Consider the following 27184-nt stretch of genomic DNA (forward strand, 5'->3'; position numbering starts at 1 on the left):
TGATGGATTCGACAAATAAAACAATGTGGCTGCTTGACATTACCACATTTCCGAGCAATTTTCCAAGCCATCGACGAGGGCAGGCAGAAGAAAGATGTAGCAGCGACCTTTGGAATACCAACATTCACCCTGACTGACCTGATCTATCTTAAACAACCGAGGAAAAACAAAAGAAACTGTATATCTAGGCTGCACAAATAAAAAAAACTCGGGCAGTGAAATAAGAGGATGAAGGAATTATGTTAAGAAATATAAAACTTGTGTACTTCCCTCCAAACAATACTAGTAAATTACAACCCTTAGACCAGGAAATTATTTATTTGGCCAAAAGGTATTATCGAAAACAGCTAGTGATTTATTTTTTTTATGGAGAGTGGATAGTTAAAATGACATTAAAAGTGCTCATGGAACATCCATCAGACCATGAACAGGCTGCGCCTTTCGTGGAAGGAATTAGTATCCTCAATTTTTGAGAAATGCTTCATCAAGGCTGGAATCACGGGTTGTAGCAAACAGGAGGAAAGTGAGATATTTGAGAATGAACCTACAGAGTAGGATAAAATCAACAAAATAGTTGACACAAATTCAACATTTGAAGACTTTGTAAATGTTGATAATGATTTATTCATTTGCTCCCCACATGAGTTGGAAGATAGTGGTGAAGGAGATGTACATTTATTGCAAGGTATCGGAAGAAATGGATTTAGAGGAAGATGTTGATAATGAGGAATCAGTTACAGTTCCCACCAAAAAAGAGGTTGAGGATTCATTGAACGTAATTGAATGGTTTTTATTAAGCATGGAGGAATGCAATCATAATATGATTGTATTCAATACAATTGAAAACATTATTTTGAAAGAGTTTGAAAAAAGTTTAAGCAAACCCAATAACTAATTTCTTTCCTAAAAAGTCCTCTTGAACAAGTTATTTTTACCTTTGTGTAAGCATTAAATTGTAAATATATGTTCAATAATGCATGCATGTATGTTTAAATACATTAATATTATGGTTTATTAATAAAATGGTGCCTATCACTAAAACCTCTCAATAGTGAACCTCCATACATCAAATTGCCCCAATTTTGGTCCCCTCCATTACGATGTAAAGAGGTTTTACTGTAATAAGAGGAAGTTTGAAAGATTTTTTTGTTCTTTTTTATATCAATTTAATTAAATAAATTCAACTATTTTTTACAATTACTTAGCTTTTAATAATTAGAAAAAGTGAGTCCCCTCTCCACTTCTGGACACCAAGATCTCCTGATTTCTCACTCTGCAACTATTCCTTAAGGGATTATTTGAAGGACACCTTTAATGTCCCGCCTCTACCAACTACTCTGAACAATCTGCGGAACCAGATCACTGCTGCTGTACACAAAATAGCAGCAGGTACGCTTTTGCATGCGTGAGATGAGTTTAGCCAGTGTCAATGTTTGCAGTCCAACCAACAATGGCCACATTGAACATTTATAAGTTATATTTTAAATTATTGAATAACTATTTGAAACTAACCAATTACAACAATTTAATAAATTTAATTGATATCACACATTATGAAAAAATTTTCAAACTTCCTCTTTTCATCAGTATAATCCACCCAGGTTAAGGAAATTATGTCATTTCCAAGACTCTTGTATGACAACCTGAGCCTTGAAAATGACATCGTTCTTTGAAACAACTGTCTGCAAATAAAAATCTGTGGACCATACAAACATTTTCCTGCCATCATGTTACCTGTTACACAGTTCCACAAAATACCACAATATATAAGAGAATAAAGGTTATGATCAGCAAGGAAAGGGTACAGTTCTCCAGGAAGAAAAAATGAGATTGCAACATCTGAGCAGTAGTTAACAAGAAACATTTCTCTTTCATTCGGCAAGTACCTTATGCATGTTCAATTTTCAGTGCTAGAATTCAAACACACTAGATAAAACATAATGCATCCAAGTTAAGATGAAGAATTAGGCTTCAAATGTAAAATTCCTTCAGGTTGGATTTAAAAAGAAAACATACGGATATTTAAAATATAAATATTAACATTTTCATGATCATGGTATTAATGCAGTACACCCATGTCTCGTATAGCGCAAGGGATGCATTCCTTGGGGTCTTTGCGCTATACGAATTTGCGTTATACGAGAGCGTTTTAACATTGGGAAGATAGGGATGCGTTCCTGGTAGCATAGATCATGGGTATAGAATTTCCTCTAAAACATATATATTCCCATAAATAGCCTTAGAGAACATTATTTATATAAATGTTTATAGTTTAAAATATCTTTAAAGATAGTATGCACGCATTTGAAGACTTTTATTCACGTTAAAAAAAAATTCTTACGTGCTTTTGAAATTCCCTCCTGTCGTGCGGGTGGGCTAACATCTGCTATCTCAGGGGTTCGTAATGCATTGCCGGCAGTTGTCGATTTTTCAAACCAGTCTAAAAACAACTATTGTGTCACCCAGGCCCTTTTGTCGCTCATCGAAATGAGAGGGAAATGCTACTTTGAAGGCCACTTCATAGTTAGCGGAGTTTATAATTGATAAATCATTTTAATTTGAAGTCCTCCGAGTCATTAGCAGCTACGTGAAACAGTCTTTAAATGCCTTGAAACCTGACCCAGGTTTTCTTTCCCTGAAAATTTATGAACGAGAATGCATTCTTTTCCAAAAGAATATCGTCTCGTCAACACTAAAAACTAGTTGAGGGGGAAAGGAACCACTTTCAATCACAGCTTGGAGTTCATCAGAAAATGTTGTGGTGGCTGCGCTATCAACACTTGCAGATTCACCTGATATCGCCGCACTGAAAATACCTGCTTGCCGTTTAAATTCTGGAACCAACCGGAGCTTTCACTAAATGTCTCGGAGCGATTACCGCTTTCGTCTTTTTGTACTGATTCACTATGAACTTTCCGTATGTGTAGACCGCTTGGTTGAAGTTGGTGCGGCTGAGGTCACTGATGTTTTAACTTCGTCTTTATTCAGAATAAGGCATCGTGCGTTTAAACTTCCGCGCAATACCGTTTTGACGTTCTCCATTTTCAAAGAAAGTGACCTCTTTCAATTTCTCTTCTAGGTTTATGGTTTTTCTTGATAAATTCTTGATTTTTCTACCCGCATTCCTATTTTTTGCCATTTTCTCTTGGTCCTTACTCTGCACGGCTCTATCGAAATCACCTTCTACTGCTGAACTGTATTCTTGAGACGCAGAGGGCCTACAACTGCGGGGAGGGAACGAAGCTATTGTGTTTGAGACTCTATAGTGGACCCTCTTATATGTTGACGCTATTCATGCGCCACTCGGCCACCGCTCCATTTCTCCCCCGTGAATACCGATGACCTTGAAGGCTTTAGCGTAGCCCCTCTACCTGGAAGTCAATCGCCCGATAACCTATGACGGCAAAAATTACGTCTCAACCAGTATTGCTTAAAAAAAACTCATTTCCACTAGCCCCACGCTTAATTAATGATCTAAATTAGTCATTCTGTTAAGGAGACGAGATAAATTACTTCGGTAGGCCGGCTATCTGGACCCAATGACGAGTAATACTTTTGGCCATTGCACAGCAATGGATTTCGATTAATACATAAACAAAAAAGAAGATTTGAGGCAAGCAATAATATTAATATGCGTAAAATGATAGAAATTTCGTGTGTACTTAGCGCAAGTTCACGTTTCATCACGAGAGCGTTTAAGATATTTGATTAGGCTACACTGCGTTGCAATGTTTTCCCGAGGAACGAATTTGCGCTATATCGAAATTGCCCTAATCGAAATTGCGCTATACGAGACATGGGTGTATACCTAATTTGGGAGAGCACTATGGTCTGAAATATTATCTGAGCAAAAACTGCAGGGATAAATTAATAAATTCCATTAAAATATGATAATTAATTATTTCCGTCGCCCATAATATACTTCTAGGAGAAAAAAGTCTAAACTCACGGGTAACATAAGCTTCCAAGGATTTTGGAATCATACTCTTGGCTTTTTGCAGGTTACTTTCTGAGCAGTTCCCTTTCTCAAGACCTGAAATGAAATAAATATGCAGTTAAAATAAGTGGGGATGAAGCAGATTTTGAGGAAGGTGCAAGAGTCATGGTAAAAAACAAATCACAATAAGGGAATTGGCACATTGATGCAATGGTTCTCATAAGAGGACCGATGGAAAGCAGCGTTGTGCCCAGAGTAGAGTTGGATATTATTTTAAATACACAGACTCATGGTTAATTTTTTATGGGAGTACACTTAAAGCAATTATTTTTTGTTATGCATTGCACAAGTCGAAAGCTTAATTTCCATTTATGTTTCAGAAATTAATCATTCATAAAATATGAGTGCTTATGCTTCTGAATCACCCTCAACACAATATGAAAATGAAGCTCAGCAGCTAGTTGAAATCCCAAGAAAAATTCATTAATTTAATGAACTGGGGAAGAATTTTAACCAGAATAAATTCATCAATAAATAACAAGACCATCAGCCATAAAATAATTTTGTATCAGACAGTGGATAGGAATGAAACACAGTTATAAAAATAGTGATAAGAAAATGACACTCACCTAAATCCATTCCCATTCGTTTTAAGACTTCTATGTCATCATGGATTTCAAATTTGTCATCAAAATTGAACAGGTATTCCCGTCTGTTGAGGTAAAAAACAAATCAAATTACCACAAAAAGCAAGTGTATTTAAAAAATTATTAGTAACCCCCAAGACCTGGAATTCATACCACCTTGATCTTTTCATCAATGAAAAACCTGTACATTTTATAAATAAAAATTTCCAATGATTACTCGATCATGGTAATGAAGATTTCTTGAGGTAGATTTGACGAAGCTATTTTCATTTAGGGCTTTTCATCTTTCATTCACATAACTGGAAACATGCATGACAGGATTGGGAAGGTGCTTATCTTAACATTGAAAACAGCTTTTACAATTTTGTTTAAAATTACCTCTGTATCTTAAAAATTGTCATAAAATTCAGTTAGTTACCAAAATGCCTTAGGGCAGAAAGTTTTTGAATCTACATAATATTATCAGCACAAAAAATTCACAGTCCTAAAGGCAACACATTTATTACACCAAGTCCCTACTTAATAACTGAGTTAGAGACAAGAAAGCCTGCCATTATGCAATTTCGTCGTTAATCAGGACCCTAGACTTAGGATAGGCATTAATGGATGGCAACCTTCTTTGTACATGGTTTTTTAACTTTCTTGTACTTATCATACGAATTGTGGGCCATACGAATTATATGTAATGCAAGACGAAGAGACAGTTGTAGAGACCTATTTAAAAAACTGAAGATTATGCCTCTGGCTTGTATTTACATGTATGAGTCAATATTATTGGTAAAAAATTTTGGAGGTAAATTTAACTTGAAGACAAATGAAAATGTTCATAATCATGATACGAGAAAAAAATCTAATTATATAACTAGTACTCACAACCTTTCTCTGTTCAGCAAAGGGCCTGCATATATGGGATGCAAATTGTTTAACAATTTACCAGATGGAATAAAAAATGTGCAAAGACTAGAATGTTTTAAACATAAATTAAAAGAATATTTACTTGACAATTGTTTTTACAATGTAAAAGAATACTTGTATAAAGACATGTAATATTGCTGTATTTTGTTTAAATTTCTTTATATATGTACTGTCACTTTATTGACGGGGCCTATATATGTCACTACATATCAACGGGACCAATAAAATATTTATTTATTTATTTATCAATAGTGTTTGTGTGCACCTTACTATTCATATTACAGTGTACTGCAGTAATTTGATATGCATTTTCTTTTTAAGTCATTACTTAAGTATGTCCAGCAGTACAAAACTGTACTTGATAAATGAAGTCGTAGTAACATTGAGTGGTCATTAAGTGGGTCATCGTTACGTGAGGACTTCCTGTATATAATGTATGAGATTAGAATCAATATCACTGAGTTAACACATTTAAGGATATGAAAAATAGGGTGATCTAATAATATTAGTAACTCAGCCAAGCAGCTTAATCATTATTAACTGTGGCAATAGAAAAGAATCACACAAAAAATTTAGATACCTGATAAATTAATAAATACTAAAGAAGTAGCGATATTATTTGATCAATGAGATTTCCTTAATTGAATTCGTAACTGCATGAGACCTTAACCATAAACCTAAACAAATTTGTTACATAACAATTATGAATCCCAATAAATTGCGATGGTATGCCAACTTTTACGAATTCAAAACAATGCACATTAAAATCATTGGAATACTTCTCCCCTAGCTTGGCAGCCTCCAGCTCCCCAATAATGCTACCCTGAGTCCCTGGGGGGGCAGCCGGAATGGCAGCCGCTGCTGCACAACTGCCTCCGAGCCCTAGGAATGGCAATTGTGACTTCAGACCCAACCAAATTGACCACGCCCCCTTTGAAAGGCCATTTTTCATGCCGTTGCAATTTCGACAACATTGAGAATTTTTATCTCGGGAACAAAGAGCTACCTATCCCTAAAGTTTTTACCCTTTTTTTAATGAATCTGCAAGTTCTCCCTTATTACAGTCAGGCCGGCGAGAGCTAACCAATGACAGCACAAAAGTAAGGGCAGAGAACGCCAGCACGGTTTGCAGTCAATCACTGCCCCCCAAATGCACCTCACACCCTCGCCTAGTCATAAAACATGTTAGATGTATATGAAGCACTGAAATTAGCATGGACCACCAAAACAAGCCCTTTCTTCGAATCAACAAAATAAGGGATTATTCCACTAGCACTTCATGCTCAGCATCACTTCTGGCTCCTTTCTTCACGGAAGCATTTTGTTTACAAGTGACATGGGCGTTTCCCTTTCTGACCTGGCTACCTCGCCCCCTGCCCTGAAATAGACCCTTACACCTGTCATTGGACAACTTTCAGCGGCCGGATTGTAGAGACGGAGAATTTCTAACCGAAGGTAAAAGATATCAACTAATTTAAATGAGATGAAATAAAATTTAAGAATGATGACAAAGGAAATATCATTACAAAAGTAATCATAATTGATGAAAATCATGAGGCAGTGGCTACTTGAGTGAAGTAAATGATTCATGAGGCCGACTATGAAAGACCTCTCACTGCACAAATGCATTTACTTACCAAAATTAACAGTTATTCCCATGATCCCAGTATTTCTCAACATTATGTCTCCTCACATATCTATCTTTAAGCTCTTGATGGCAGAAAAGACAGGTGATAACGTCATCCAAAACATGAGTTGACAAAAGAAAGTACATATTGATCTGGCTTAATGCCTGACAACGGCAGCAAATTCAGTTCACAACTTTGAGAGTGCCAAACAAATGGTTTCTGATTCAAAAAAGAAAAACAACTACAATAAGACTCTTTCTCATTTTTAATACTTTGACCAAAGTATACTTCCTATTCATGTACTTCAATTTATATTTTAGTGGCATTAAGTTCTTAAATTACAACTAAGAAGACAACAATAAAACAGAAGTGGTTACTTTTCACTGAGTTAGTATTCCTGTAGAGACAAATTCACATTTATTGCTTTCCTACAAGATTCTTTCAATAAAATGATATAAGTAGAGAAAACAGCAAAGGGTTACTCAAAATATACAACAGACATCAAGGCAGGCAGCTTCAAAATCTCAATAAGTAAAGTAAGTAACTAGATATTCATATTTGTATCAGAAATTACAGTGGAAGACCTAATTTTCAAGAAACAAAAATTTGGTATGAGTTTTGGGGAATGGTCCAGGAGGAATTTAATACTCAATACTTTAAAAATAAAATAAATAAGCAATAGCACAAACAACATGTTCCAATTAAAGTTATTCTGATTAAAGAGGTGGGAATTTGTAAGCCATTTCTCAAATAATCGCATCCAATGACAAATAATTTTTCCACCCACAATGATGGCATAATATTTGTTTAGGACCTTCATGCAAGCTCATATGCAACCATATTAATCAATTTCTAAATTTACGTAACTGCAAATTTCATTGTAATCTTTTAATCAATCTCAAAATGGGTGAGATTGCACAATTTTATAGTTAATACTCACTCAAAGTTCTTGTTTTATTAAGCTCTAAGATTTTTCCTAGCAGACAATTACAATGGCACATGTTCGTCCAACCTTAATTATTTAATGTCCTTAAAAATCCAAAGTATAAAATAAAATGTCGAAAAGACTGTATGCCAAAGAAAAACAGTTTTCATGGTAACTGCAAAGTACATAAAAAAAATGTTTGTGTTGCCTTAGCTCAGTAATTAAGGAGTTGTGTGCTACGGAAAGAAAATGTTAAGCATTTTTCTCCCATGTTTTAGGAAAAAAATCATAAAATTGTCTTCTCTACTACCTCCTGAATTATTGTAGATTCCTCCTGAAACACCCTGTGTAAATGTACAATTAAGTTCCATAATGCAAAGAGGAGGCATTATTAAACATAGTACGCTATTTTTTGCCTACCTACTTCATTTCTTTGATAAATTATATGCCGCCTGAAATTGATATTAAAGTATACTAGGCATGTTTATCTGATCAGAAGTTCATCATCTGTGGAGATTAAATGAACTCATTAATGATCTCGTGAAACTGTTTGGTGCTAGCCATATCTTCAATCGGAACAACTGCCAAAAGATTAGTCATTAGGCAGTATTCAGTGTCCTGGCTTCTTCTCCAGCTGGAGTGCACTTAAAATCTTCGCCAAAGTGCGGACTAATTCTCTACCAGAGAAGGGCATTACTACTTCTGTGCAATGGAGCATATATACTTCCGAATAAAATTTGCCCATAATGAAAATTTAGGCTAAGAATGATGCAGTGTGTGACTTTCTCAATATACATCGAAATGCATTTCACTGCATATCTTTTCACTTTATCTGATCAACAATCATTTCAATGAGCCTTAAACTAATTTAAAGTAATAATTATAATTCAATCAATAGCATTCTAACAATAAAATTGTGTAAAACTGCAAAGTATTTTATGACTAATTCATAAAAAATGCAATGTTATTTTTTTCTGATGTTTCTGAAAAGAAACATTCAAAGGTCATTGATACTAGCTTGTCCCATGAACTTAGACAGTCTCCTGCATTCATACTATATCACAGAGTTCAAGCCTCAGGCCTCGAGGAAGGGAAAGGCAATCAAATGACACGAAAAAGATTTCTTATAAAGATAAAAACCGTGTACTCACTTGTCATTTGATATACTGCAGTCAATCACAGTATTTTTGCTTGTGCTGACAATAATGAAGGGAAGCTGAATAGCAGAATTTGGAGGGGGTGGATTTCCACCTTGGAGCCTCTCCGCCTCCCGGTTCCTTTCCACCAAGTTTTTAAATGCTATTTGCTGAAGTAAAGATAATAAAAAATTAAATTTCTACCAAATGGGACACAAAACAATAGTTAATAACAAGGCAGAAATCTTACATTATTTTTCCACAGTACAAATAATTAACTTCCTGAAGTTTAGACAAAGGTTTGCAACAAATAGAACTGCTTCGTACATTCATAAAGCAATCACCAAAATTCGTCAATTGAATAAAGGTTTGATAAAAATCATTATTTTTTTCTAACAAAAAATCAGTCATTTTCAGTTCATACACATGTAAGATTTCATCCTATATAAAAATTTTAAGCATTTTATGAAAAAAATTGCTGTAGCGTATCACTTCTCAAAATTTCATAAAACAAATACACATTAATAACTTATCCCGGAGTGTACAAAAAATTTCTAGTATCAATCTACCTGTTGAAATGAGCAAATATTGTCCATTTTTATAGTGTCATTTGTTTAAGCTCTGTTTCAATTATAATCTATTGCTAAAAATATTGGCTTTTCATTTTGATAAACAGTTGATTTTAATTGGTGTCCATTTTGTAAATTTTTACTAACAATAATTTAGCTATGCATTCTGATTATTTTTTTACAACAAATCAAATGTGTATTTTAAGTAATTTTGGATGAACATTGAAATGTTTCTGGAACAACTTATTATTTTAAAATATCATTTTTTACGAATTATTGACCTTATGGTTAAATTGAATGGCTGAATTAAAATTTTGATTTTTGTAAAAAAATTCAAGCTTTTCATTTCAATTTACAATCGACTTTTATGTTTGAATTATTTAGTTTTTACTAATAATAATTCAGACATGTATTCCCATTTAATTTTTCTCTAATACTCAAATAAGTATTTTGTGGTTTTTGAATGAATAATGAACATACAAAATTGTTTCAGGCTTGACTATGTGGAAGTTCGATATGTCCATGGTAAAAACACAAATTGTAAAATCCAACTCTTTAATTCATAACTCAAAACCGACCATGATTTCAACAAATTATGCATTTCCAGACCTTAATAGTGACATACACAAATTGTATTTTTAGTCTTTGTTAAATGAGTAATAAACATTTTTTTGGCGCAAGCTTTCTCAAAGAATCGTTGATTTATTTTAAATAATCGATCTTTTGATAATACAGTGGAACTTGGTTAGTACATTCCTCCTTAGTACAGCAAATTCTCTCAGTCCCGGTACCATCTGAACAAATTACAGGTAAAAGTATTTGGTTAGTACGTTTGAAAAAGCTGCGATTTACTGGTTAGCGCGCTCAATTGCTTGCCGTGATGCAACCGGCAATTTGTTCTCCAATATCTTCTTAGGGTTGTAAACCTCCGAATTCATGATTTAATTTATTTTTATCAGCCATTAACATTCTTACATTGATTCCACATCTCTCTTTCTACAACCGTGATTTTTCCAATTGCATTCTCAATTCTTTAGACACGATGAATAATAAAATGCGGCCATTTTTCGGGAATGTCTGACTATGCAAAACTGCAGCCAATGAGAAGCCCCAATTTTCTCCATCCCCAGCTCCTCACCTTTTGTTGCCTTTAGAGTACCACACACTGCACTAATTTCCCGAGTGGGCAGTTGTCTCTATTGCGTACGAGTTATCAAAGCAAGGTCAGTTAACTGAAATAGCGGATCACGCAATAGAAAAAGCAGAAATTACTCTTTTTCTCCTAGAAGACTGGCATCAGATTGCTGGAGAGGTGAATTTCAACGAGTATTGCGAGTTTGATGATGATCTCACTGTTTGCCAAACCATGTCAATCAATGAAATTCACGAACAGGAGTTGAAAGAAAACAAAGATGGAAGTGATGAAAATGATTCTGAGGAAGGAAATGAGTCTTATCCAATTCCCACTTTATCTAAAGAGGTTGAGGCTATAGAGTGCGTCATTACTTGACTACTGTTGCGGGAACAGATGATGCTCTGGATCTCCACGCGAAGCTATGCGTAAATGGCACGAGAAATAGAAAGCAGACAACATTTAAACATTTTTAAAGTAAATTTCAACTGTATAATATAAAAATCTTCTTGTAATGATGCTGTAATCTAATAATCTTGTGTGTTATTAATCGATATATTGATCGATATTACAATCGATTTAGTTTCATTCCAGAAGCGAAAGTGTACCGCTGTTGCCGTAATTTAAGGTCAATGAAATTTTGCCCAATTTTTACGATGTTTAAAAACAACCAATTGACATACTCAGGGTTGTCGTTATATTCTTCGAGTATGCAGTGAGAAAGAAGAAATGACTTAGCTTCACTTTTCCTCTTTCTATAAATATATTAATGGATAAATCATGGGAGATCGATGCCGTTTTCATGTAATTGTCTTCGGTAAATCTATCAAGCATTGTGAAATTTATTCACATGGTATAATTTTTCAATTTAGTGCTAATTTTCTTGATTTTAAATATGAGAAGAGTTCAGGGAGGCAATCCTACCAGAGCTAACGATAGTAATTGTAATTATGACAACTTTTCCACAGATTGCAATTACCCCAACTGCTATTATTTACTTTCCTCATTGATAGGTTTTCCTGGTTAGTGCGTTCATTTTTTGTGGTTCCTTAAGAAACATACTAAACAAATTCTACTGTATTTTGATTTTTGTTTAAAATTTAAGCTTTTCATTCCGATTTTGATGTGCGCGAATTTTTAAGTATTTACTTACAGGCGGTCCCCGACTTTCGTACACAATGCGTTCCCGAAAACTTGTAAGAAAGTCGAATTGTACGAAAGTCGAACCATTGACTTCCATACTAATTAGGGGTTACGTTCCAAAAGAGCGGAATTTACGTACTAAAACCTTTTTTTTCACGGAATTCATTTCAATTGACTTAATTTTAATAATATATTAATAAAACTTCTCAAATCATATAATTTATTTCGAAAATACGCAGAAAATGCAAATATAAGTTTAAAAAACAAGAACTCCGTTGGCTATCGAGTGAAACTTCCTCTTGGCGTTTAAGTTGACATTCCACTTATTACGTCCACTATAAATAAAAGGACATATCAAGTAGCATAAAAAAATGTATTCGTTGAACCCGCACTCTGGATACCTTTTAATTTTTACACCAAAATTCGATGTTTGGCAGGTGACATTCGTGATCGCGTATATTCCGCATGTTATTCAAAAAAGACAAAAGACAAACGGAATTCGGGTGATATGTCGTGCAATATCGTTGCTGAAGGTTTACATGAATTAAACAGCACTCAAACGAAAAAACACAATTAGAAAGAAGGTCTTAATAGTTTTATTGAAAGCTATTCGATGATGTCTAGTCAACTTCTTTTAAAAAATATCTTCAATGAAGGCTTTCCTCTTCTCTTGATAAAGGAGCCTATAGCAGGCAGTCTCTCTCCCAAATAAATCACCTAGATCAGAGTCAATTACCAACAATTCCCTTCATTATATACGTTCATATTGTTCGCATATACTGCCGATACTGCAATTTGAAACAATTGAATGTTGGGATGCGCAATAAACATAGCGGGAATTTAAAAAAAATTACAGACCAGCGTCCGAAAGTCCGAATTTAGCGTACGAAAGTCGAGTAAAAGGTGTCAATTTTGAACGTACGAAAGTGCGAATTGTACGAAAGTCGAGGACCGCCTGAACATTAATTCAGGCTAGTACTCGCTAAGTAAAAATTTTCTTCAACTTAAATAAGTAAATTAGGTTATTCTCAAATTAGTAATAAACATGTTTTCGTAAAATTTTTTTTATGAAGTACCATCTATATTTTCAAAACTTATCTTTTAGTTCAAATTTTGATTTTTTTTTAAATTTGAGCTTTTCATTCCAGTTAAAAGTTGATAGATGAAAAATTTGATTTTGTCCGGCACTTTTCCATCACTATCCCCACCTTGCCAAGATTTTATCACACCCAATATATCGTGCAAAATTAAAGGGACAATGCTATGTAATATATCTGTGACCTCAACTATTTCGCGAACTTTCATTTGTCGATCACATAACACCACAGGGTTCCCATTCTAACTAAATTATAAAATTCAGTTTTTTCTGTTGATAAGCCATTTTAGGAAGAAATATTGATCACATAACAATCATTGGCCGCACACAACTAAAAATGTAGCAAACGCGATAAACCCCGGGAATGAAAACGCAGCAATGAAAGTGCTCTTATGACTTCGCCTATCGTTCGCAAAATTTAGGACCAGCTAAAGGTTGTGAGTGGGAAAATGGAGGGTGACAGTGAAGTGAAGAGGTGTCTGATTTCTCACCAAGGTTAATGATCACTTTGGCTAACGGTCTTCCAATCACAGCCTTAAGGTCTGTGTGTCGTCATGGCACACGGACCAACATTTGCGCTTCGAATATACCTGTGCAGATAAATGCGTGAACAGTGTCTGCGAGTGACTGACCTTGAATATGATCGACACATAGATTTTTCTTATTACCCATCAATCGTAGATCTACAATCAAGTTTGAGGGGTTTTTAAGGTTTTGCGACAAATTTGACGTCTATTTCCAGGTTTTTTCACTGTAGACCAAATTCACGGCTTATTCACGGTTGAGTGGGAACCCTGCACCATATACTTGGCATTTGGTTAAGTTGATGGTAATTAGCTGGGTACTTGACTTCAATTAGCCAGCTGTACATCAACGCTTGGCTCATGAATTGATGTCATTTTTCTGACAATGAAGAAGTAAAAGACATTTGTGCAACCCGGACATAAGGCAGACTTTCCTTAAATTTACCCAAATCAATGGCATGCAAAATTCAGAGCTAGTAGATGTGCCCACTTCAAGGATGGAACTGAATTAACATCCATTATTTTGTAGTTCAAATAACACAGATTTCGTAGTAAAATAACACCACTTTTACAAAGAATAACACAACTTTTAGCCAAAAAGTAACCCTACCTCTTGCATAGCAACTCATGAGTTATAGCAAAATGAGATGAAATTCAAATGAAAGGTTTAATTTTAAATTAATTTATGCGAAAGTAATTGTTTCTAAATTTACAAACTATCATATTGAACCACTAAGTAGTTTCACAAATAGCAGAGTGATAAGAATGCAGATATGTACAGTTGAAACCAGATTCAATATCTTAGGGTTATTCAATCTATTCAATGGATGCTTACTCTAATTTAATCAGGCTGAAACTATAATCTTCAAGACAAATAGTCATGCTTTATAATATTCACGCTTTTAACAATGAAGAGAATACATTCCAGAAAGACTAACAAAAATTCTATCCCCTCCCTTAGAGAAGTACGTGAAAATGAAGAGTAAGTCGTAACATTGAGTAATCAGGTGAGAATTTCATCACTCGAATGGAAAAGGTGAAGCTTAACCATAAAGAGAGCCATTCCACTTTCTTAGATGAGCATCCTCTGAAAGAAGCTCACTCCTTCGGTTTTGATCTTAGGTTTCAGTACCTGAAGGAAATGGAGATTTTTAAATTGTCTTTAGGAGATTTTTTGGCTAATGTATTGGACATGGATCACAGGATGATGAGTTCCATGAAATGAAAACTACTGTGCAGTAAACAAATAATGAATAATTATTTTTACACATTTATGAGTTGATTACCACTTAAATGAAATCCAAAAACTTATCATAAATCACTGAAGTTTACAGAAACCCAAATTTATGTATCCACTTACAAGGAAATTCTTATGAATCACTACTTCTGCAAATACTAAATAAATATCAGTTACAATTAGAGAGACAAACCAAAACATACCTGTATAATAAGATCGTGTAAATGGCGAGTTTTCTGGCGAATTCTGTCTAACCTCCTCTTCCTATCAATTTCAAGGGCACGGCACTCTTGAAGGGAATTTGTGGGAAGACCTAACCAGCGAATTTCCTTTTTCTCCTTAGAAATGATACTCATTGCCATCAACACATTCAGAGCATCATATACTCTCCGCCGAATATTTTTTTGGTCGTACTGTAAAATAAAAACCAAAACACTTGGATGAATAAATAAGCAGAATTAGCAATATATAATTCCAAAATAATTTTTGTGATGCTAAGAAATATTAGAAATTATCGATTGTCCAGGGGACCAAGGAATTATAAGTAACAAGAATTTTTTTCTCTTAAAATGATCACAATCATTCCAGCACCTACAACAATAACAAGATTTCACATATACAATCCAGACAAAACCAGTTGGGGATATGCAAGTACTCAAAAATTCAATAAGTGATTGGCACTATGACATACTTCAAGTATTAAAACAAACAATGAGTAGAGACGTTTCAGCTACAGAGCTGCCGAGGGCAGTAGGTTTAGAATCTTCCAACAAGAAGCACTACCATCTAACTCATGTAAGGATCATTTTTTAAGTCGATAGATCATTGAATTACCTTAGCCTAGGAGCTGCAGCTGTCTTTATAAGTAGCAGTTAAGTACATACTATAACTGCCAATGTGAGCAGCAAATATGATTTCATCTGCATTAGGGGCTGACCCTCTTCCAATGTTACAGACAATTCTGAGTAAACCGAAAGACTACTACATTGCTCATACTTTCCTATATCCTACTATTATACCTTCACTTATTTCATATACTCAAATGCAGAGAAAATACAATAAAATTATGTATAGAATCGGAAGAGTAGCATGGCTCTGTAGCTAGTGTTAAGGCCTGTTTCCATGGTTCATTAACCCATACGAGTTGATGTCTAAATATATGAGCGTGTGAATGAACATGAAAATGCAAAGTGTAACCACCCAACTTCTGTGAATGCATGAAAAGAAAATAGAACCTGTTTTAATTTGGTTCATCCATTCAAACATTCCAAAAAAATCATTCACGCAAACAGACATTATCTCATACGGGTTCATGTATCATGTAAACAGGCCTTTAAGAGCAAGATGGTGAACATAAAAAAGCCGTTAGAAACCATTCCGGATAATCCTCTCTAAATGAGTAACCTTGTACATTTCCTCGGAGTCGGGCCTGAACTACTGGTGACCAATTTGTTTCCCAAAACAAGTAAAAGCAGTATCTACATTTGGCAGCATTAAGTTCGCTCAATCTCTCACTTCCTCCCTATCAGTGAAGCACACCGAGAGCATCAGAACTAGCCCGAAAGGCACCCTCCCTCCTTGTCTAAGCTCTGCCTCCTCACCAGCTCCATTATTGAACACATTTGACAACAATTATCACAAATGCACTGAATTTGCAACATTGTAGCCCACATTATTATTACCATTATATTAGTATTTTCAAATATGAGCATGTGCTGCTGGCCCAATTTTTAATTGAATACATTAATTCAGCTCAATACTAAATAGTAGGAAGTATCGGTGGAGTAACTAGGAATGTGCTTTTGGGGGGGATGAGATGGCCTGGGGCAGGAAAATTTTGAAAAATGACATGCCTGCATATACATTTTACATCGCTCCGGCACTAAAAATTTAAATTTAATCAGATGCAGTTATTATATTTCAAAACAAGGCAATATTTTTAAATAACTTTTTTATTTCTCAAATGCTTTGGGGGGGATCTATCCCCTCACTCCCCCCCCCCCCCCCCCATAGTTACGCCACAGCTAAGTAAAACAATAGTATTATGAGATCAATGTATTCAATTCACTCTTTACTCATTCTAAAACAAGTTAGCACCATCATTTACAGAGCAAACACAAGCTGAATTATTGCAGAATAACTGCTTAAAAAAGAAGCTAATTAGGGAAGTACAAAAGTGCTGTGGGCTGTTGAAAGTATTGAATCTTACACCATGCATCTTTATTATAATTGGGCAACTGCCTTTACTATGGGCTCTTCCTAAAAGTTAAGATACATAATTAAACTAATAATAAAATTTTTAAAAATATAAAAAAATTAATAAAGATTTATTTATTTCAATTGTCTGATTGAAAGTGTTCAAGACTCATAAATGTCCATTCACTTCCAAATTCTGAAACAATTACCATAAACATTCCTCATCATCTTTTCCCTTTTCCATTAGGCCAAGTATTCATCATAGAAAATACATCAGGGGATTGGAAAAATGAGTATATGTTGGTTCAAAAACTTTTTATTATCCAATTGTTTCTACTCAGTTGATGAATATTTATCTTTGTAACTGCCTTTGTATTTAAACTGCCATTTTGTAAATAACTTGATTTTGTATACATGACGTGCCATATACAATGTATGTACAATACTTGTCGTCTGGCAAATTAATAAATTATTATTATTATTATTATTATGCATAATCATATTACCCCATCTAGATATTATGAAAGCTCATACGACTCAATTGTCAATGGTAGTTACAACTTTACTTGATACTTGACTTGAGATCAAAAAATGCAACTCACACATCCCTACCAGTTGTCAAAACTATTTTAGAGCTGAAATTAGGTAAGCCTGAAAGGTAGCAGAAGAAGCTAATTCTACCACTGCATTTTCCCTCATTTTTAAGTATTTGGCAGAAATATTGGTTATGTGGATCAAAAGGGAGACTCAACGAGCATACATTAGGAATTAACTCATACAACTAGCATTGTCTCAACAATTGCCCAGAACAATTTCATAAGTTATACATTTGAATTAAACCATACTCTGCACAGAAACAGGCATCAATAAAATATACAGAAATTTAAGGAGAGAAAAAAATGACTAAATTTGAAGAAGTATACAAACCTGATCCGTTGCAGCAGACATGGACACTGGATTTGTAAATTCAGCCACAAGCTCATCTGCTACCTCATTATATGAGGTCGTTCCTTTTCGACGAACTTTTTCACAAACTTTCATCGAAAAATGTCTCAATCCTTTCCCCACCTTTTCTGTTTTACGCCTTTTGCTGCAATTCATTAGGAAAACCAAACAACACTTAATTCATTAAGTCTAATAAACAATAGTATCACACAACAATAACATAAATCAACACCAACCACATTCTTGGTTGTAACAATCAATTACAATTATTGTTCAGAGCAACAATGAAAAATTAATCAGCCTCATGGAATAAAAGTCTCACTCTGTCCAAATTTTGGCACAAATTTGAAAGTGAACAACTTCATAGTTGCTGGCAGGGACTCCCTTTTCCAAAAAGTTAATAAAACCTAATGTATGACTGAAAAAAGCAGCAGCCATGAATTCTTGAGTGAATGCAGCCACAAATTAATCTGCCACATGAGGCTGTGCATTGAAATCAAAGCATAAGATATGGTTTCACCAGTCAAAGAAAAGATCACACATTCAAGTACAGTACTCTCCCGATTATCCGGGCTATTGATGGGGAGAAACGGCACAAATACAGTGGAACTTGGTTAGTACGTTCCTCCTTAGTACGTTTTCCTCCTTATTACAACGATTTCTCTCGGTCCCGCTACCATCGGAACAAAATACATGCAAAAGTATTTGGTTAGTACGTTTGAAAAAATTGCTCTTTCCTGGTTAGTACGCTCAATTGCTAGCCGTGACGCAACCCGCAAGTCGTTCTCCAGTATCTTCTTTAAGGTCGTAATGCTCCGAATTCATGATTTAATTTATTATTATTAGCCATTAACATTCTTGCATTCATTCCACATATCTTTCTTCGACCGTGATTTATTCAAATGCATTTCTCAATTCTTATGACGTGATGAAATATGGCCATTTATCAGGAATGTCTGACTATGCAAAACTGCAGCCAATGAGAAGCCCCAATTTTCCCCACCCCGAGCTCCTCACCTTCTGTTGCCTCTGGAGTGCCCACTACGCACAAATTTCACGAGTGGGCAATTGTTGCTATTGCACGAGGTATCATGATGAAGAAATGAGTCTTATCCAATTCCCACTTTATCTAAAGCAGTACTGCACGACGTCAATGCTACAGAGTACGTGCGTATTTGACTACTGCTGCGGGAGCAGAGGATGCTCTGGATCTCCACGCGAAGCTTAGCTTAAAAATACTTGATCTCGGCACGAAAGCAGACGACATTAAACAAATTTTTAAAGTAAATTTCAACAGTATAATATAAAATCTTCTTGTAATTACGTCGTAATCTAATAATCTTGCGTGTTATTATTCGAGATATCCATCGATATAACAATCCATATGGATTTATTCCAGAAGCGAATGTGTACGGCTGTTGCCGTAATTTAAGGTTAATATAATTTTGTCCAATTTTTATGACGTTTAAAAACAACCCGTTGACATACTCAGGGTTGTTGTTATATTCTCCGAGTATGCTGTGACAAAAAAGAAATGATTTAGCTTTACTTGTCCTCTTTCTATAAATACATTTAGGATAAATCACGGGAGATAGACGCCGTTTTCATGTAATTGTCTTCGGGAAATCAATGAAACATTGTGATTTTTATTCACATGGTAGGTTTTCAATGTATCGCTCATTTTCTTGATTTTAAAGGTGAAAAGAGTTCAGGAAGGCGATCCTACGAGAACTACCGTTAGTAGTAGTAATTATGACGACTTTTCCACAGATTGCAATTACCCCGACTGCCATTATTTATTTTCCTCGTTAGCATGTTTTCCTGGTTAGTACGTTCATTTTTTGCGGTCCCTTAAAAAACGTACTAAACAAGTTCCACTGTAATCGGAAAACACGGATAACCCAAACTTTCACTTAAATGTCTTGCAATGTTCATAACTTACGCAAAACAAACAATATATTATTATTTATGCAGTTATTCTGTTAATTTAGAGTGCTTCCAGGACTCAATGAGAGCTGTCTTCGCCAGTTAGCGATCTTTTTAGCGGCGATAACATGGTTGTACTCATATTATTAATGCTCAATGTAAGGCCTGGTTTAGAAAACCACACATCCGTGGCTGTGTGATCACGGATACAGAAAAAAGGTTTGCACTAATGCTCCAAAACCGCTGATAAATGTCGGAAACTACACTGTCAGGCACCACGCCACGTAGTCGCGTCTCGCTCAAGTTGCCAGGGTTGTAGCTGCTGCGTGACGTGCTTTCGTGATCACAGAGCGTGGTCGCGCACTGCAAAGCTTAGAAAACAGTAACATGGTACTCCCGTAAATGCAGCTAGCGCGCAATCTCTTCCATTTTACGAATGGGATTTTGACGGATATAATAAGCCTGGTATATCCTAGCATTAATGCAGCAATCCCAATGATTTTGCGTCAGATTTTATTTTTTAAAATAAAGATTGCGAAAAAAATTGAGTGAGAGTGAAAATCATGCACGGATAATCCACAACCCGGATAAAGTACAGCTGGATAATCAGGAGTCTGCTGTATGAGGGTATGCTTCATATTTCATAAGAGATTGACTTTAAGGAGACATTACCCTACTCTGATTTCTGATTTGGTTATATCATTAGCCCATTCATAGGTTTTAGAGCTGAGATTATACAATATAATCAATGAACTAAAAATGAAATACAGTGGAACCTCGTTAAAGCGAGTACATGCTATAGCGACACCCCCGCTATTACGAGAGATAGCCGATGCACCGTCAATTGACCCTATAATAAGCATGTTAAAAAATTCGTTTTTACGAGACCCTTTCGGTGTTGGCTCTTGCCATAGCAGGGTTTCACCGCCGGAAGACTTTCATGAAGACTCCTTAACCTCTGTAATTGCTAGCGATCTGTTAGAAATGAAGTTAATGGAGTGCTCAGTATCAAATTTATGTGGTAAACTGTCGTTTGATAAATATAATGATGACGAAACAATGCTTTGCAATATTTTTATTCAGTGTGGCGCTTATAAATTGTTTGAATAGTTAGTCATTATTTGAGTAAGGAAATTTAGTGATGCAAAAAAACATCGCCTTTCGTCTGGATTTATGCTTACGTTTATCGGATAGATGTTTATCTGTCGCCGCACCACTCCTGTTCCTATATATCTGTTCGCAACAGGTATATTGGCTATTATTTGCTCCACCTCCGGTAAAGCGACAATTCGCTATAGCGAGTGTTTATTAGTGCACCGTGGGGTGTCATTATATCGAGGTTTCACTGTAGGAAACAATTCGCAAAATTAAGCATATTACATGAAGCAGTGATATCTCCAAAAAATAAAATGATTGTGAAATATTTTAAAAATCAAAGATATACATACAGGCATTCCCCGCGTTTCCCATGTCCCAACTTACGTAAATCCATACTTAGGTAAGTGATTACCGTACTTCAAATGATTATGTTAATTTTCGAATGCGAGCGCGAAGGAGTAGATATTCGCTCGCATACCCAATGGCAGAAAAAATATCGAATAGTTATTGAATTTTTTACGTGATAAACAAAATAAAGTGACCCAGTTTTATCATTCTTTTCACGTATCAGCTAAAAAGAAATGAGTAGTAAAAATAAGTGATGAGAGGAGGACAATTGTTTTAATGAAATATTTTAAGACAATTATAATATACAACAACTTAAAAGCATTCCCACACGGAATATTATTATGGACATCAGTGATTCCATTTTTATGCATATTTCTGTGGTCTAGATGAAATTTTAAAATTTTTTCTGTAATAGTGTCATGTAGGTGACTATAGCATTTCTAATATAATAAGAAAAGGTATTGCATCAATAAAGATAAGTGAATAATGGTACAGCAGAAGATAACTAATCCCGAATTTTAAACTACCGAATATCAAGTAAAAGGGAGGTTTTCTGGAATTTTGCCAACTTAACATTTTCTGTTGCCTCAGCAAAACAAGGGATTTATGAGGTTTTAAAAGCCTCCTGTGTGCTTATTTTGGATTTTGAGGTCATCCAAAAAAGGAAAATTTTTATGACCATAAATGTGAAAAAATGCAAAATGTGGAAACATTAAAAACGGATAATTTTTACATTGTCCTAAGAGGGAATGAATCGGGACCCCAAAAAATAAACGCTAAATGCGGAAAAAAGTTAAATGCGAAGACGTTAAATCCGGATCCGACTGTACTGCATTATTGAAAGCTTTTCCCCACTAACTTTGTTGCACATTAATGACTGAGTTGGCTGATTAAAAGCTCACTTTCAATTAGATTCGTGCATTGGAAATACTCTTTGATGTTAACAGCAACAATAAATATTCAAATGATGATATTTTCACGTCATTTTATTGAGATATGAGAGAATGAAAATATGTCTGCGTGCGTGAAAGATTGAGTGTATGTGCGTGTGAATGTATCTAAGAATATAGTGATTTACTGCTATATTTTGTGTGTAATTTGCTCGTAATCCTCAACACCTCTCCTACGTGTATTCACTGTCACAGTGAAACCTCCAGATTCATCAATCAACGTGATATATAAAAGGCAGAATATATAATGATTAAAGGTAAGTAGACAATCAATTCTATGGGTCCTTAGATCGCAGAATAACATAACGAATCAATTAAAGGATTAAGTTTAGTAATGTAGCATTGAAATACCGTACTTTCCTGAATCCACGCGATCGGTCAATTTGGGGAATAATATCACGCAATTTGATTGGCAATGCTCCAAATGCAACTCTCAGACTATATCAATGTTTATTGATTCTACATCTAATAACATAAGAATATGCAGAAGAGTTCATGAATATCGCAGTGAATTGAATGAAACTTAACCGAGAATTTACCGTGCATTTCTCCACCGAGAATTCACTGCACTGATCGAAATCTCTGAAGCACTAACGTAGAATTTTCAACTTACGTAAATTTCAACTTACGCAGTCTGCTGGAATGCATCTCTTACATAACTTGGGGGATGCCTCTATTCCAGATATCTTACTCTCTTTACCAATTTCAACAATGACTCCAGAAAGACTAAAAAAAAAAGGCTGAACATGGACTCACTATTCAACTGCAAAGTCCTGTTCTGTTTCTTGCCTCTTTCTACTCCCACTATGGTCCAAAATGGGAGAAATGTAATTCTTTGGCATAGCAGCTTGCTGTTGCTGAAGAGCCTGCTGTTGTTGCAATTGTTGCTGTTGTTGCTGCTGCTGTTGTTGTTGTTGAGTTTGTTGCTGAGTCTGGGAGACGGTCACAACTGGTTGCGTCTGGACGACTGTGGGCTGAGCGGGTGCTGACACAACAGTTGTACCTAAGCTGACCTGTTGCCGTGTCGCTGTAGCTCCAGGCCCTAAACCACTGACAACCACTGCAGTTGCTGTATGCAATGATGGGGGTGTGCCTGATGTAGATGTGGCAGTGTTTATTCTTTGTGGAGATCCCAGGACCTGCAACGACTGTAGAAGTAAATAGTTGAGTATATCTTCCACTTGCCAACATCTTGAATGCATGTAGACAAAAATCAGGCCCCTATCTCTTACCGATTTTGATGCATTTACACTGGAAATATTTTTGCACAACTCAACGTTGGGATAACTTTTAGAAGATGAAGTAAAGGGAAGATGGGAAGTATTTTAGTACCAATTGATTGATTCTTTATAAACTCGACACAATTCTTTAAAGTATTAACTCATTTTGATGGTGAACATCAATATATTCCAAAAACTTGTTCGTCCTGAAGTTATTTAATAAGGCTGGTCTGAGGAGAAATCCTCTTAAAGAACATGATCAAGATGACCCATGAAAATACTAGGAATGAATGACAATCAAGGAAGTAAATGAAGCAGGTGACCACATCAGTTGGTATGTCTTGAGCTGAACACATATTCAAGACGTTAAAAAAATTATATTTCTCATTAATATTGCTAATGAGAAAATTTAAAAGAAAAGATATCACTGGCACTAATGCTGAGATTTAAGTATGACAGAATAGCAAAAAAATTAATGTGTCCAATTAATTGCACTTGTTACATTGTCTAAAGAGGTTATGTTAATGTGACTTGACCCAGTTTTCATCACGTTGTGTTAGTTCAGACACAATGAAGTTCCTCACATATAAACATCATCACACTGGCAAAGACATCAGGGAATATAGCACACGTTATCCACTAATATCAACATAGTAGCAAGGAACATACAGTACATGAGATATATAAAGCAAAAGAACACAGAGATATAAAAAAAAACTAGTCAAAGCTGGAATATAGACAACTCAATTAGGAGAAATACCAGCAAAAATTATAATTACTCCTGATCAGGTACTAACCTCAGAGTAACACCTCCCGGAATACCTAAGTTGTTGGTAAACATAAAGTCAACTCTCAATAATGCAGTTACCAATTACCTATTTCACAGATTATCAGGGCTCTTTTTTTTTCTACATTAACATGAAGTTTTGAAGGGAATTCTGAAGAAAACAATTATGAAAATCTAAAATAGTTGGATGTACAACAACAAAATACATCTAATATATTTGTGAATGTATACAGCCTGAATATTTGCCACATCACACTGAAAATGACCATAGCCCAGCCTTATTCATTATAAACTCGATAATTAATTTTTTTTTTATTATTTAGACATCACCTAATATTCATTAGCACAGACAACGGAGAGTTGACTCTAAATGATATATTGGCATAAACTAAATGAAAGGAGCATAGAAAAGGGGTTAAAACCTTCACCATCGGTTTGGTAGTAAACTGAAGGGTCTATGGAAGAATTGTGGCATGATACCTTTTAAATATTTGCCACATCACATTGAAAATGACCATAGACCAGCCTTATTCATTATAAACTCGATAATTAATTTTTTTTTATTATTTAGACATCACCTAATATTTATTAGCACAGACAACGGAGACTTGACTCTAAATGATATATTGGCATAAACTAAATGAAAGGAGCATAGAAAAGGGTTAAAACCTTCACCATCGGTGCAGTAGTAAACTGAAGGGTCTGTGGAAGAATTGTGGCATGATGCCTTTCGGTGCCCAATGCCTTCAGGGGTGATCCTTTCATGGGACTAGCCGTTGTCTGGATCGGAATTGTAACCACCTGTGCTGGTCCTGAAAATAATATTTTTAGAGATTAAATCAAAACAAAATAAAAAACTTTCCAATCAATAAGTTAACTAGAGTCATTGCAAACACACCAGAAATAAGAGCAACTGAAAATTTCAAATTTTAACAGAGCAAAATGTTCACTCACTTCCTCCAGCAGTTTTTGCGCCTTGTAATCCAAGAGTGCGAAGCACCGTAGTCTGAAAAAAATAAGACATGAGTAAGCATAACCAATTATTTCATTGTGTGCATAAATGACCTCAAAAGTTGTTTTTCATTACAAGTAATTTGTTTATCAAATGAAGTATAATAATCAAAGCCTTGATTCTGGAGACACGCTATGTCAATTTAACCATAAAAATATTATTTTGTCCCCCTGCATCATATTCCTACATAACTTAATAAGCATCATCTCTTCGTCAATGCAAGGGAAGAGCACAAAGTTTTTTCCTATCTCCATAATATTTCAGGCACAGCCTTTAATATTTTAGGCGACACCTTGAACTCAGTCCATTACTGATGCACACGTCTCCACATTCACTATTTTACAGAAGAAATATCATCCGATAAGCATCTACAATATTGCGAATGGAAAAATTTCAACCAAGACTGAAGGCCTGGAAGAACTTGAAAACCAAAATTTATGAGCACTTTGATCACATTATGGTGCAGAAAAAATTCTTATTGATTGTTTAGCAATATTTTTAGCCAACAATGTGGCTTAAGGTTAATGCAAATATGTATCACCTACTCCATGAATCTTAACCCATATCCTAAAAAGTCACCGTGTATTCACCATCCTATCCCACCGGTTATTTCAATCCTAAATAATTTTGAAGTAAAAAAAAAACTGAGATGCCCTCCCAAAATGTAAATGATAAAATGGCGTATCATAATAAAGTCAAAATATTACATTATAAAGACATAATGGATACATAACAAAAGAGAGGCGTATAATGATTCAATAGCAAAAAGGATTAAGGCTGATCAACACTGGTAGGGATAAACCACATTAACGTCAACAATTGGATTATACATTGACTATGTTTTCATTGAACTTATTACCATGGATCCTTAGTAGTGTCAATGGCACAAGAAGTGGTTGCCAAAGCTCTATGGGGCCTATCTTTCTCACCAAATTTGGTCTTGCTTGCTGCTTACCAGGATATGAGTGATTTGAAAAATGCCTCCAAAACAAAAATTTGAAACGAAAAGGATCCATTAACTCTTTTAGTTGCCACTTCGCATAAATCAGTGAATGCACACCTGTAAACATTCATGTTAAACAATGATTTCTCCGCTATATGAGATTCAATCACCAATATTGGATCATATAAGAGCAGAAGAGGTTGATGGTTGAACCAAGGTTGACGCCATGACATGAACTTGTGCAGAGGCTTCAGGCACGCTTTGCCTAATTAAATTCTCAAAAACAAGATAGCCACTTCAATATCTAAAAGGAGGTAAACTTTTGTCCTGAGTAATATGTGGAATAATTTTGTGAAAGGGTAATTACATTACTGAGAAACAACTAATAGGCGAAATGGAAAGATTACAAGGGCTGGAGATATAGAATACTTTACTCACTAGCAGTACTAATTTGAGATTGGGCAAAACTCATTCAATTTCAATGTTAGATGAACTTTTAAGGTGTTTCCTTAACTGTGGTTTCAAAACGTTGAGATTCATCAGATTACATACAAACATCCTTGAAAAAAAAAATTCTGCTCTTCCACCAAATGAAGTTCTATATTCCATTCATATGCAAATTATGCATTAATTCTGGGTGATATTTCATTGCAAATTTCACACCTTTTTATGCAATTTATTTTTTTAGTTAAATTGTGTAAAATTGCTTTTCAATTCTATGCAATTGCTGAAATATTGTTGCTAATAAATGAAGCTAAATTGCACTGGTAAACATGCAAACCATTATTTTTCACCTATAAGTTCATGATTTTTAATTATGCATATAAATCTGCCTGGGAAAAAGACATTGAGAACTAATATTTAATTATA

The 27184-nt window shown here is 35.0% G+C and overlaps 1 protein-coding gene across 2 annotated transcripts in view; it reads right to left on the reverse strand.

Annotated features, from left to right (window-relative positions):
- LOC124167868 (transcription factor Dp-1) overlaps nucleotides 1–27184 on the reverse strand; it is a 34845-nt gene that overhangs the window by 3778 nt on the left and 3883 nt on the right. The window contains exons 3-10 of one of the 2 annotated variants that reach the window (XM_046545922.1): nucleotides 25314–25365; nucleotides 25035–25171; nucleotides 23109–23500; nucleotides 18013–18175; nucleotides 15093–15302; nucleotides 9204–9358; nucleotides 4567–4649; nucleotides 3950–4033 (exon numbers count right to left, since the gene is read on the reverse strand). In XM_046545922.1, coding sequence (XP_046401878.1) covers nucleotides 3950–4033; nucleotides 4567–4649; nucleotides 9204–9358; nucleotides 15093–15302; nucleotides 18013–18175; nucleotides 23109–23500; nucleotides 25035–25171; nucleotides 25314–25365 — 1276 coding nt within the window. Of the gene's footprint in view, nucleotides 1–3949; nucleotides 4034–4566; nucleotides 4650–9203; nucleotides 9359–15092; nucleotides 15303–18012; nucleotides 18176–23108; nucleotides 23501–25028; nucleotides 25172–25313; nucleotides 25366–27184 lie in introns of both variants that reach the window. The other variant, XM_046545921.1, reaches the window with a different exon arrangement.

Source organism: Ischnura elegans, chromosome 11 (assembly GCF_921293095.1).
Source record: "Ischnura elegans chromosome 11, ioIscEleg1.1, whole genome shotgun sequence".
Lineage (NCBI taxonomy): Eukaryota > Metazoa > Arthropoda > Insecta > Odonata > Coenagrionidae > Ischnura > Ischnura elegans.